The 13,540-nt window shown below is 36.2% G+C and overlaps 1 protein-coding gene across 2 annotated transcripts in view; it reads left to right on the top strand.

The window, feature by feature from the left end:
* The window catches only part of BLVRA (biliverdin reductase A), a 16,019-nt gene extending 7,204 nt beyond the window's left edge, over nucleotides 1-8,815 (top strand). For both annotated transcript variants that reach the window (XM_072412153.1, XM_072412154.1), the window contains exons 3-7: nucleotides 242-361; nucleotides 1,273-1,370; nucleotides 1,490-1,597; nucleotides 3,573-3,741; nucleotides 4,608-8,815. In XM_072412153.1, the coding sequence (XP_072268254.1) occupies nucleotides 242-361; nucleotides 1,273-1,370; nucleotides 1,490-1,597; nucleotides 3,573-3,741; nucleotides 4,608-4,863 (751 nt within the window). In that variant the 3' untranslated portion in view covers nucleotides 4,864-8,815. The remainder of the gene's footprint in view (nucleotides 1-241; nucleotides 362-1,272; nucleotides 1,371-1,489; nucleotides 1,598-3,572; nucleotides 3,742-4,607) is intronic.
* Nucleotides 8,816-13,540: the final 4,725 nt, after the last annotated feature.

Genomic DNA, 13,540 nt, shown 5'->3' with positions numbered 1-13,540 from the left:
TATATATATATATATATATATATATATATATATATATATATATATATATATATATATATTGGTATGTGGTATCATCTTGTCAAGTAAATAGGTGACTGGGCAAAACCTGTTTCATGTATGTGTACCTATTCTGCATGATATTAGTTACCTGTGCCACAGTGGGTGTGTATTTATAAAATAAAGGTTTTAAATAATTAGCAACATTAAACTTCACTTTTCTGCCCTTTGATATTACCTGCAGGAGAAACCTTGTACAGCTTAATGGAGTGAAACAAATCAGCCTGGAGGAGGTACTAAAGAGCAGTGAAGTCGATGCTGCTTTCATTTGCACAGACAATCAAAACCACGAGGAAAGTATAAGGTAATCCTTTAGATTCTGTAAATGGGATCATAGTGTTATTACTAAATTAATGAAAGGCATTGGTGTGTATGTTTTGTGCATGTGTTTTTTTTTTTTCCCTCCTGTAATAGGGGAAATACATAGTTACACAGGTAATTAGGTTGAAAAAAGACATAAGTCCATTAAGTTCAACCACCAAGGAAATAAACGTATCCCAGGTTTTTAAAAAAAAAAACCCTATAGACATAGTTGATCCAGAGGAAGGCAAAAAAACTCCTGGTACAATTTGCTTCAACAGGAATCTTATGCAATCTTATTTAAAATACTACAATCCATTTCCTAGAATTGCTGATGTTTGCTCTGTTAGGATATCTGTGTCTTTTTGTACTAACTGCCAATTTATTTAACCAACCTTGTAAAAATAAAGTGTCCTAGAGATGATTTATATTCCTGAGGGTGTGATCAGTTAGACCTTACAGCGGCATTCACTAGTACAATAGGTGGTAAGAAATCCCCCTAAATCTGGAAGTGATGTGTCTCCAGGATCAGATTTTGTTCTGCTGATTAGGCTACCATATGTTAGTGGTTCCCTTTCTTTAGAATGCACAGTTTTCAGTCAGCAGGATGTCCTCATTTTTCTGGGTGGAATGATGCTGAAAGACTGACATGGCTTCATTGCATTGCCATATACTGCCATACAACAATGAAGACAACAATGCCAATCTCATAACATAAGCACTTTTCTCTACATCGTTGGACACCGCCTGAAAAGATCTGTTGAAGAAGAAGACCCTTTGCATGTGGCATGTAATTTCCTTTGTTTGACAAACCATCACACCTAATTAAAATATGTTCATGGTATATTGACACAGAGGTTAAAATGCACAATCATTTTTGTAAATAGTGTTTTGTTCCTTCTTATTGCCCTGTAGGCGTTTCCTCAATGCTGGCAAGCATGTGCTTGTTGAATACCCAATGGCTCTTTCGGCACAAAGTGCAGTGGAATTGTGGAAACTGGCAGAACAAAAAGGTGAGGAAATGAAATCATCTCATTTAAAAATCATTCAATTTTACACAATTTTGGCCTTTAAAAAAAACTAAAATAATTTACAATGTTTGTAGTTAGGTTAATACATTTGTAATTTGCAGGTAAAATCCTTCATGTGGAGCACATTGAGCTACTTACAGAGGAATACAGAGCACTGAAAAAAGAAGTGGATGGCAAGATACTAGAGAAAGGAGTCCTACATTTTACAGGTAAAGTCACAGTGTTGTATTCTGTGCTTGTTAGCAGATAAGTAAGGTGTATTGCAAAACACTCATTGACTAATAAAGGTTTAAATGTATGTATCTTTATATGCCCCCTCTGCCATATTGATCTAAACAGTTTATATTTAAAAGTTTTATAATCCAGTTTTATATATACAATTATATATATATATATATATATATACACACATACAATTACCAAAAATTTTAAACAGAAATTGTGGAATGCAATTGCAAAATATCAGTTGTGTATGCATGCATCCTTCCAGTTCTGTGTTATGGTTTTTATTATCCATTTTTTATATAATATATATGCCGTCTGTTTATGTCTGCATGTCTTTCCCTCCTGAGATGCAACTGTTTTTAAATTTTATAAAAACCAGGCATGTAATGGGCCAGTTTGATCCCCACCCGATATTACCTCTCATTTGCCATCAACAGTTACTTATTTTAAGATTGCAGGGTTCTACCATTATTTCTACTTATAAGAAATCAGAACACCGGACAGGACTGCAAAGAGTCACATTGTTCTTTGCAGTGATGGTCTTTGACCTCTTTGCTAAGGCATAACTGCATGTAAAGCAAAATTACTTTTGAGCTGTTCACCCAGCACAGCTAAAGTCATGAAAAACCCACCAGCTTTCAGACCCTGAAGCTGGTAGAATGCTTTGAAAATGAATAACCATTTTTTGCAAAACAAGAAAAGGCCATATGACTATCTCTCCTTCAATAAAAAAAACGTTTTTTTGTTTTCCACTGTGCTCCAACACAGAGTTCTAAGAGAAAGCTGTAAGTGCGGGTGCACCTTAAAGTGTACCTAAACCCAGAATTTTCACTTTATATAAAAGGGGTAGACAACCCTTTTACTTAAAGTAAAAATTCTGTTTGTGTTTTTTTTTTTTTTTTAGGTGCAACACCCTTTTTTCAACAAAAAAGAGTGCAGCACAGCCCTCCTAATTCCCGATCTCCTAGGCGATCAAGAATGAATGAAAGCACAGAGCCTCCCGGGATACCAACATCACGTATCCTGGGAGGCTCTTGGGCATCTCAGGCATGCGCAGAAGGAGCCCTTTCATCAACAGGGAAAGAGATGGCACAAAGACGGATACCAGAACAAAGGTGTGTTTTTGTTTTTACGTAATTTTTGGTTTTCTTCCTCTTAAAGTGCTAATGCACATATTATTTTTATTAAAAAAAATATGACCTATTGGTTGGAATAAGTCATTTTTTTGCTTTTTTTTTCACTTAAGGCCAATTACAATTACATTTTTTAATGGCAGAGGGTCTACAAGCTCAGAAGGGAAGTAGTAAATTTAGAAGTATTGTACACTTGGCAATATGCTCATATCTTACATAGTGCATTGTATTATATGTTGTGAAAATCCTTGCATTTCCAGTTTTTGCAGAACCTAGTAGCTAGTACCAGAATGTCTTTCCTCTTGTGTACAAAAGTAGTGCTTATCTGCTGTAACCAAAAGTAAAGAAACAAATAGCATTTTCCTGTGTTTTATTTAAATAGCAGGTGTACCTTTTTGGTCCAGTTGTCTTTTTAATACTGACCCAGTCTAACACTTACCTCTAGTTCCTGGAATATTAGCTGTGGTGCTCTGGCTAGGCTGCACAGACTTCTGGAAAGTATACATTTTTCCTGCCTATGCAGAATGTGGCCACATTCACTCCTATGTTGCTACAATTTCAGCAAACCCTAGGAATTATTGGGGAAGGAATGCACTTGCAGGGAAAAATGAGAGTCTGCAGTGGATTTCTGCAGGGGGAAAGTGCATCTCTGGGCAGACCAATACAGTGGAGGTTGATAAAATGGTACCCAGGTGAGGTGTTAGGATCAGCAGCACTCTGGGTTGTGAAGGCATGTATTTAAAGGACAACTTTACAGTTAGTTGGGATTGCTGTATTGATTTTAGTATTCCTGTGTTAGCGTTTTTTTTTACTTTATTTTACCTAGGTGGACCTCTGGATAAGGTTTCAGGATTCACTGCTTTCAGTGGGATAGCCCGGGTCACCTGGCTGGTTGATCTTTTTGGAGAGTTGACTGTTACCTCTGCTACTCAGGAAGAAAACCCAGGAGAAAAATATTCTAAGCTCACTGCACATTTTGTTACTACAGACAACAAGTAAGTGATAATGTAGTAGTAAGTGGCAAGGACTGTTAGGCTTAAAGAGACCATGTAATTTTGCATATTTAGAGCAAAGTGACCGCATCTGCCAATAGCTAATTTTTCCAGTAAGGTATGCACACCTACCCGAGCTTGTTCACCTTGCCCATCCTGTAATGCTGTCACACTATTGTTGTAAAAAGTACAGGTTTCTTGGTAAGGATCAGCCTATATGACATACCAGGGCCTGGGAAGCAAGTTGCCAGGTGCAAACACTGTCGTGTGGGGGTAGCAATGACATAATCCTACCGTGTAAACTCCAACACCAGAGCCTGTGGCAGATTACTGAAAAGTAGAGGCAACAAGGGGGTGTGTATATCTAAACCCATACTATGCAGGGCTTTTTTTTACTTGGGCTGTTTTGTGGTTTCCTGAACAGTCAGTAGTAATATATCTAGTTCTGCAATCCTTCTTTTGATGAACAATATACAAATATTGAAACTGCTTGATTTTTTCTAAAACAGATATTTTTTTAAAAATAACTTGGTTGGTGTAAACTCTTGCATTATCTAAAAGAAAGCACCTTCTTCAAACTGGTATGTGGTCTAAAATATACACTGTATTTCAGTTGATAATTGCTGTGTTGTCAAAAGGCAAATTTAAGTCTGCTTACCTATACATTTTTTTTGTTTTTTTTTAATGCATCCCTGTTTTAGCCCTGTGTGTGATTTAGTGGCCTTGCCTATGTTATTGTATTTGTTCTAAACTTCACATTATCCCATGTCCTTCGGCCCTTGATGGTATATAGAATATTTTTGTGTTTTTATCCCTATTCTGTTATTTCTCTGAATTCATTAAATATAAATGTGCTCTTGTATTTCTAGGCCACTTACTTGGATTGAAGAACGAGCCCCTGGCATGAAGCGAGAGAAAAAAGTCAATTTTACATTTACAACAGGCATTCTAGATGCTTTGCCTCCAGCTGGAAGAGGGTCTGTTGGGCCATTTATGCAGGATCAGAACCTTTTTGCACAAAAGCTGTTGGGTTCAGTACCTAAAGAAGAACTGGCAGCTGAGAAGAAACGGATCCTACACTGTATTAACTTAGCAGAGAAGATAAAACAGTTTTGTGAACAATAAAACTGTTATTGAGGGTACTGATGGATACTGCTCAACTTTTACTGGTAGCACAAAGAGATTTATGAGATTATACATTTAGGTATTCTGTACTAATCACTCCTTCTGGCACAATCCAGGAACAAAGGCTTATTTGGCATTGCTTGATAATCGTGATCCAGTGACAATCAGGCCATGTAAAACTTCCCTGCATAGTGAGGAGTGTTTTATAGTACACAAACTACAGCTTTCTTTTAGCTTTCTATAAAGAGAAGGAGAATCCTTGTGGAGTTCAGGTGACACCCTTTATTGGTAACTTCATTTATTAAACATGCAAGCTCTCAAGAGAGACCTCCCTTCTGTTGCTGTGTTACAAACATAAAATTTGCAAGTGAAAGCAAAAAAATAAAAATATTTACATGCCCAATTGCTTTACTTCGCCATTCCGTAAAAAAAATGTTAATAACTCGATGATGTGATGTGACCCTGAGTTTGTTGGGATATTTGACTAGAACATTTTTTAGTACAGCTCTCCTTTCTTTAAGAAGTATCCTTTTACCCTCTGTGATCTCCTCCACCCTCATCTTCTTGCAAAATCTTTTATATAGCAGCTGGATGTGGGCTGAAGAGGAGTACTATAGCATGAGGCTGCTGATGTCACATCCTATATGGCATTAGTGGAGCCCATCGGGATTATGGGAGCTTTTGGATGTCTACACAAGAGACGCTTGCACAGGTCAATAATATGTTAAATACACACATACTCTTAATAGAAGGTTTCAACTTTTTTTTTTTTTATAAGGAATGGTCTGGCAACAAGGTCTCTTTAAATTAACCAATAACAAGTTTCACCTAAACTCCAAACTTTCTCCATCAATCAGCTAACGTGATAAAAGTCTCTACTTTGGTTATTGGAGAAAAGGGCTAACTTTTTTTTACCCTTGGATCAAAGTTCACCTTTTTTAACCAAATCACAAAGTATATCGCAGCTGTAGATTACAGTACTCTAGTATTTACCTTTTTGCTACTAGGAAATTCAAAATCTTTTAGTAAAAGTTCTCAACATTGTGCAGTTTCCTGTATAATGAATGCCAGTTAAGTGTCTTGCTATGTTTTTGCAGATAAATGCAGTACAGAGAATCCTTTATTAGCACTGGTCAACAAACATTTTCTTGCCAAACAGATTAGTCATTTTAGGTTACGTTTGATGCACAGATTCCAAATATGGTATTGGTTTTGCTAGATTGTCTCTAGTTTTTGAAATAATGACCTCAATATTAACCTCAGAAAAATAATGAAACATGAAAATTAGGCAAACTTATACAAAATGTCATTTTTAAAATAAATGTTAATATATTCTATATTTAGTATATTTACAGAAATAATCACAAAGTAGTCATTAAAAAAACTCAGTTTGTACGATTTCCTTTGTTGATGATCAGGACAATCACGTTGAAGGCTCCAGCAGTAGTCTGCCATCATGTGTCTATCCCATCTGCCCTGATACTTTTCTTTCATCACCTCTTTATCTTGATGGAACCTCTCCCTTTGTTCCTCACTGATTTTTGCAAATGACTATGGAGAAAGTGTACCTTTATGCTCATAGTAACACCCAAATATTTAAAGTTTAGGATCAAATTTTGTACCAGTTCCTAATAATTTTGTGCTTTATGGTTACCCAAGAATTTCTTGACAACAATGACAGTGCTGTGCCAGGCAGAAGTTTCAGTATTAGTCATGTAACCTGTGAAATTTGAATTATTTATAAGTTTCCAAATCTGGACTCCATCAAAGATTCCTGCTTTTAATTTTTCAATACTGCAAGGAAGAATCTACAAATGTATTTGAAGCAATCCCTGTCCTTGTTCAGAGCTCTAACAAGTTGCTTCACTAATCCCAACTTTATGTGTAGTGGAGGGAGAATGATTTTTTTCACTGTCAAGCATTGGGTCATTAATGATGTTTGCTGCACCTTTTTCATGTTTTCCCGCTGGAGGTCATGTCACTTTCTTCCAGTGATCCTGCTTTGCTCTAATATCCCACAAGCAGATGAAACATAGGGTACTTTGTGTATCCACTTTGCTGTCCAAGTAGGAAGTTCACAAACTTCAAGTGGAACTGTCTATGAAAAGCAGCCAGTCTTCTGCTCGGTATTCTGGTACACTCATATAGGCTAGTGGTCCAGGGATGTTACAACAGTACACAAAGTCTCCATCTTCACTGAAATATGGTAGGAGTGTCACCTCTATTGTCCTATAAACCGTTCATTCAACTTCCGGTCTCAGACCATTCTTTTCTTTCAGCCAATCGTTCAGACGATTGTTTTGACTTAGGTCATGTAATAAATCATTGAGCTCTTCTTGGGAGAACTGCTGGTTTGATTAAACACTTCCTTCATATTCACTTCCACTGCTAACTCCTGGAATACACTCCAAACCCTGTATATTCTCCATGTTGGATACAGGAATATCAGGGAGTGTACTGAACACTGGTATGGGAACTTCAGCACCATACGGCACAGGTAATCTTGCTGATTGTACTCCCACTTGTTTTTCTTGTAACGATTTAAATCTTTTACATTCACGGCACAAAAATAACAATCATGATGATTTTTGGCTCTCCCCATACCATAGGTACAACAAATTTCAAAATTTTAAGTTTTCCGTTTTTCTACTGACATAGACACTCTACACAAGTTTTGCATACCATATGGGGAGCCCATAAACTTATCTTGGTCCCTCAGTTTATTACCAAAAATATGCAAGATATGCATGTTTCACAAATTCTATAAAGTTTCTTCTCGGTTTTTGCTGAGAACACCACAAATGTAGCAAATTGACATTAGGGGCATTTAAACAACAACAACTTGAAGAACTTATATTTCCGTAAAAAAAAAGAAAATGTATGAATAAAAAGGAGAATGAAAGTTTCATGAAAATAATGCTACATATATAAAATGCAAAACATTTGAACATATCACAAGAACTAGAGCCAATTCAATTAAACTGATGACATTTCTGGATTTGTTGAGCTTTTTTAGTATGATAGAGGTAGCTTTGACATTAAACCAAGGTCTGCTTAATAAATTATTATTTATTACTCTTTTGCTCTCATGCTAAAATGCTGCAATTTAAAATAGTAAAGCTAGAAATACTTGCCTTACAACATACATATGCTTGCATTGCCTAACAGGTTGACTCCTTCCCGAGAAAACCCAGGAAAAAATTGAGCATCCCAAATCTTTCGAGATGATTTTGCATTTTGCTGGAAATCCTTCCTATGTGTCATTCCCAGGATCCCACTGGACATAGTTTATTCTTTAGGTTTGTTTACTCAAAATATCTTTAAGGACAGCACATGAGAGATAGGCACATCCTACAATAGAAACAAGAAATGTATCACTAAAACACTTTAAAAGAAAACACTCCACAGTGGCCAAACTGGTCAGTTTTTATGTTGTGTGTCAACAATGAAGGCAACCAGGTGGTAGGTGGCTCAGAGTGGGGTTTTGGCTGTAGTTTGACCCCCTCTGCCTTTTTCTGCTAATTTAGTCATACAGCAGAACCACTACTAAAGTTCATCATTAATAATTTCTCAGTGGAATGAATGTGGATACACAGACTGATAAATGGCAACCAAACCTGTTATCAGTAGCAACCAATCCATTTTCATCTGTAAGAGGAAAAGAGAATATGGTGACTACAGAGAATGGCTTTACATTGCTCCAGTTTAAAAATCAGATGGTTTTAAGAATGTTCATTGTGTGCTATGGGTTTTACAGTTTTATTATATGTGGCTTGTTTGTATTCTCATCACTGCCTTTTTAATATTCTCTGTTTCTTTGGTGCCTTTTTAGAAATAAGTTTTCCCTTTTTTGATAATTCTAATGTATTTGTTTCAGGTGTGGTAGATAATATTCTTTTACTAGTCTTTAGTTGTATATAAAAATTAAATAAAAAACATTGTAGTTCCCTTATACATGAGATTGGTCTTTTTAACCAAAGTATTTATCTGAAATATATTTTCAGTTGAGTTTCTCAACACTCTATATAAAAGTTAAAGCCATATGTGCTGGGTTGATGGCATGGAAGCAAGAGGGTGCATTTTGTGTGTTTGCATTTAAAAAACATTCTTTATTCATTTTTTAAATTATAGGTATAAACAAGATTACTTACAGTAAAGGCAGAAACAATATATGGGGACTAGTTGCCCATCAGTGACCCAAAACAAGCAATGACTTTAAGCTGGTTCAAGTTCAGTTACTCCAAACTTTAAAACAAAAAAAAAATATATAATTTTCAGAAGGTGGTCAGGAATTATTGTCTGATTTCTGTCCAGGCAGGTTTACTTAAACTTATATATATCTAACCTATAAGTAATAGCTACCCTAAGAATCTAAAAGACTTTAATATTTCAGGTCCCCACAATGTTTGTGTGCTTATGCTTAGCAAAATGTAAAATTGAAGCCCAACTTATTTCACATTATTACATACCATCAGTTCGGCAGCTGTGCCAAATATTCACTCAGTAATCAGCATCTATTAACAAAGCTTGTCTGATTTAACCTCTTCCTTTGTAGTAAAAGCTTGTGTTAGGGAACCTCTGCAGAGTGATGTGGTTGTTGGTTAACAATGCCAGCATAGGGCTCTGCAGATAGAGCAGGGGGCACCATTTTTTTTTGAGGGAAGATGAAACTAAAGATATTTTGAAGCATAAATATTATCAAATCACACAAGCAAGGATACATTACTATAAATATATAAAAAGATGTTGGCCTGCAGTTGGGTTTTAAAAATATTTCTGGCCATTTGTTCTGTATATTTTCTTGGTGCCATGAGTTATTGATGTAGTAGTTCTTGTATTTTTAATGCTGCTAATCTGTAATGCCATTTTTTATGTAGGTGGCAAAAGTGGAACATATGTACTAAAACCAATGCAAAGCCATATAGAACCTGACGAAAAGAAAACAGGCAATTTTCTCTATAGTGACCAACTTGGGTGTATATTTTATCTGAGCAGTAACGAGCAGTCTAACTAGCTCCAGTGGCCAAATGCACCATGGTGTTTTTCACCAATATTCTTTTTTTTTTTTTTTTTTTTTTTTTTTTTGGAAGTAGGTCAATCTGTTTTAAAATGTTTAAGAGAGGGGAAGTAGCTGGGAGTTCCTAGTCCAGTTGCTTGATACAATTTCTTTATGTCATGTATGCTTTTATCAATGCCAGAATGTAAATCAGCTTCTTGTGTACAATAAAAGCTTCATGAATGTTATAGTGATAATGGCCTATTATTGAAAACTCGACATTTCTTGTTCTGTAAATTATTCCTCAGCTTGACATTTATAAATAAACTATTAGAAATAAAATAACTGAACTGCAGAAATAAATGAATGGGAATAGATTGAAAAAAAAAAATAAATCAGCATTTTTTGGTAAATTAACACTTAATTCCTTATGTAAATCTATTTGGTGCTAATGATAAAATCAGAGGAACTTTTTCACATGTACAATGTGAAGAGAACACAAAGTATTGGAACTAAACAGCTATCCAGCCTTAAGAAAACCATTAATCAGGATAATCCAGGAATTAAAAGGCTTCAGTTATTATTATTATTGTTAAGTTTACTGAATGATTTGTCAGACTCACAATTATAAAACAAATAACATTTTTTGATTGGCCACAACAGAATCCAGCCACTGAAGCTTCAAAAAGGACCTCAGGATATTTAACACCACTACTGGTCATCTCTTTACAGATGTGGGAGGTGATTAGGTATATGGGTCACCACATATGAAGCAGTAACCTTTGCACAGAATTTCTGTATTATTGCGAAAAACAATAAGACTCACCTGTCGCTAGTATTGAAACTTGGTCTTTTTTTTCCCCACTTCACTTCGGCAAATCTATTTTTTTTTTTAACATTTCAATAATAAATCATAAAGACTAATGCAAGCCTTTATGGTTGGGAAGAGAAGGGGGATTTTCAGCTATATATAAATTTAGGTCTTCAGTATACCAGTACAAGGCAGTTTGCCCAAACAGGAGTCCCATGACAAGACATGAAACTTACACAAGATGTCAATAACAACCCAAGTGATCCACACACGCATAATTGTTTTGATTTCCTTATAATTGGAATGGCACAGTGAACATGTTTAGAACACATGAAGAAACGGAGGTGGAAAAAAAAGGCACGGAAAGCCAAGAAACCTGCTGAAATCTGTTAGCATTTAAAAAAGCAATCCTGCCCCCTTTCAGTGCAAATTATTATCAGCTGGTTTAGTCCTAACTGATGGCCTAATAAAAGGTTTGTCATTACCAAGGTATCACACAAGAAACATCTTTTGATGGGTAAAAGCAAAATGCTCTCTTAAGACCTCCCCAACCTTCTTGTTGCAAATAATACTGAATGCATTGGTTAAAGATGTAGTCTAAATTTTCCAGGGAGCATTATTGGGACCATAATCCAGAAAGGAAAAGAACACCATTTCACCCAAAAGCGGCCACAACCAGGTGTCACCTGCTGTCAGGAGTCAAAAGAATTTTCAGAGGAGTTGTCCAAGTGCCCAAGATCACTCTCAGGGAGCATCAGAAAGGCCTGGAATTAGCAGGTGGAGTAGTTTCAAAGAAAACAGTAATGCATTCAATTGCTATGGCCACTATGCATGCCCACTGTTCAAGACAAAACATGTTAGAGCTTGTTTAATGTTTGCTGCACAACAGTTGGACAAATCAGTAAAATACTGGCAGAATGTAGTCTGGTCAGGTGAGACCAAAATTAAACTCTTTGGCTGTCATTGCACACATATTTGGAGGAGAAATGGCACTGCACATCACCCAAAACACACCATACCAACAGTCAAGATTAGAGGTTTAAACATGATTGTGTGGAGCTGTTTTTCAGCATACAGTACTGGCAGACTTCATGTAATTGAAGGAAGGATGAATGGAGAAATGTACGGGGACATTCTTGATAAGAATCTGCTGCCATCTATAAAGATGCCGAAGATAAAAAGACAGTGGACATTGCAGCCGGACACAAACAAACAGTTAAAGAAACTCTCAGTTGGTTTTGAAGAAAGAAAATAAAGCTGCTTGAATATCCCAATCAATGCAGAGCTTATAACTAATGTGCAAATAAAAGAGAATCTAGGTTTCAGTGACCATAATATGACTTCATTTAATGTAAGCTGTAAACAGGAAGCAAAAACAAGAAAGATAAAAACATTTAGGAGAGCAAATTTTCCATTATTAAGGGCGGCTCTCTGTGACTTGGACTGGGGAACACATTGCAAAGGAAAGTAAGGCAAACCCCAAAAAATGTTTTAAATATATTAATAGCAAAAAGATCAGATCCGAGCATGTAGACCCCTTAAATGATGTCTCTGGGTTGGTAACTGGGGATAAAGAAAAGGCAGATTTACTAAACACTTTTTTTTAGCACTGCATACACTGTAAGAAAAATGGCGAGGCTCAAGTCCAAATTCATAATAGCAATGTCACTGCCTTAAATGGTTCACAATGGCTCAAACTTTAAATGATTGAGAAACAAATGTGTAAAAATAAGGTTGACAAATCACCAGGACCTGATGAATTACATCCACGTGTCTTCAAAGAGCTGAGTTCAGTTATTTCAAAGCAATTTTTTCTAATTTTTAGAGACTGGCATGGTACCAATGGATTGGCGTAGGGCCAGTGTGGTACCTATCTTCAAAAAGGGAGCAAAGTCATTACCAGGTAACTCCAGACCAGTTAGTTTAACGTCAATAGTTTGAAAGATCCTAGAGTTTCATAAAGAACCATATAGAGGAGTTTCTGCTAGAAAATAATATTATAAGTGATAGTCAGCATGGCTTCAAGAAAGACCGAAGTTGTCAAACAAATTTACTCTTTTTTTGAGGAAGTAAGTAAAAAGGTAGACAGTGGAATAGCAGTTGATATAGCGTACTTGGGCTTTGCTAAAGCATTTGACACAGTACCCCACAGATGGATAATATGCAAGTTAGGGTCAAGAGGTTTAGAAAAGTCAATCTGTAAATTGATAGAGAACTGGCTTAAAGACCACATCCAGAGAGAAGTAATTAAAGATTCATATACTGAATGGTCTAAGGTTATTAGTGGTGTACCCCAGGGTTCAGTGTTGGGACGTTTTCTATCTTTATAAATGATACACAGTTTAGGATTAAAAGTACCATTTCTGCGTTTGCAGATGACACCAAACTATGTCCATACAGAATGTCTATTATCTACAAGCAGACCTGGATGTACTGTTTGATTGGGCAGCCAAATGGCAAATGACATTTAATATAGATAAGTGTAAAAAATTGTAATTGGGGGCTAACAACATGCATGTTTCATACTGACCAGGGGGAATACAGTTAGGGGGGGCAGAAATGGAAAAGGATCTGAGGGTTCTGGTAGATCAAAGCCTTGACTTAGCATGCAATGCTAAGCTGCAATATCAAAAGCTAGCAAAGTACTTTTTTGTATTAGAAGAGGAAAAGACTGCAGAGATGGAGACATTATCCTGCCCCTGTACAGAGCATCGGTCAGACCACATCTGGGAAATGCAGTACAATTTTGGGCACCAGTTCACAAAAAGGACATTGTGGAATTGGAGAGAGTGCAGAGAAGGGCAACTAAACTAATATTAGGAATGGAGAAGCTCAGCTATGAGGAGAGATTAGCTGAAAGAAATCTTTAC

This window comes from Pyxicephalus adspersus, chromosome 5 (genome assembly GCF_032062135.1).
Source record: "Pyxicephalus adspersus chromosome 5, UCB_Pads_2.0, whole genome shotgun sequence".
In the NCBI taxonomy this organism is placed as follows: Eukaryota; Metazoa; Chordata; class Amphibia; order Anura; family Pyxicephalidae; genus Pyxicephalus; species Pyxicephalus adspersus.
The sequence above is the reverse complement of the archived record's forward strand: the minus strand, read 5'-3'. Positions and strand labels throughout refer to the sequence as shown.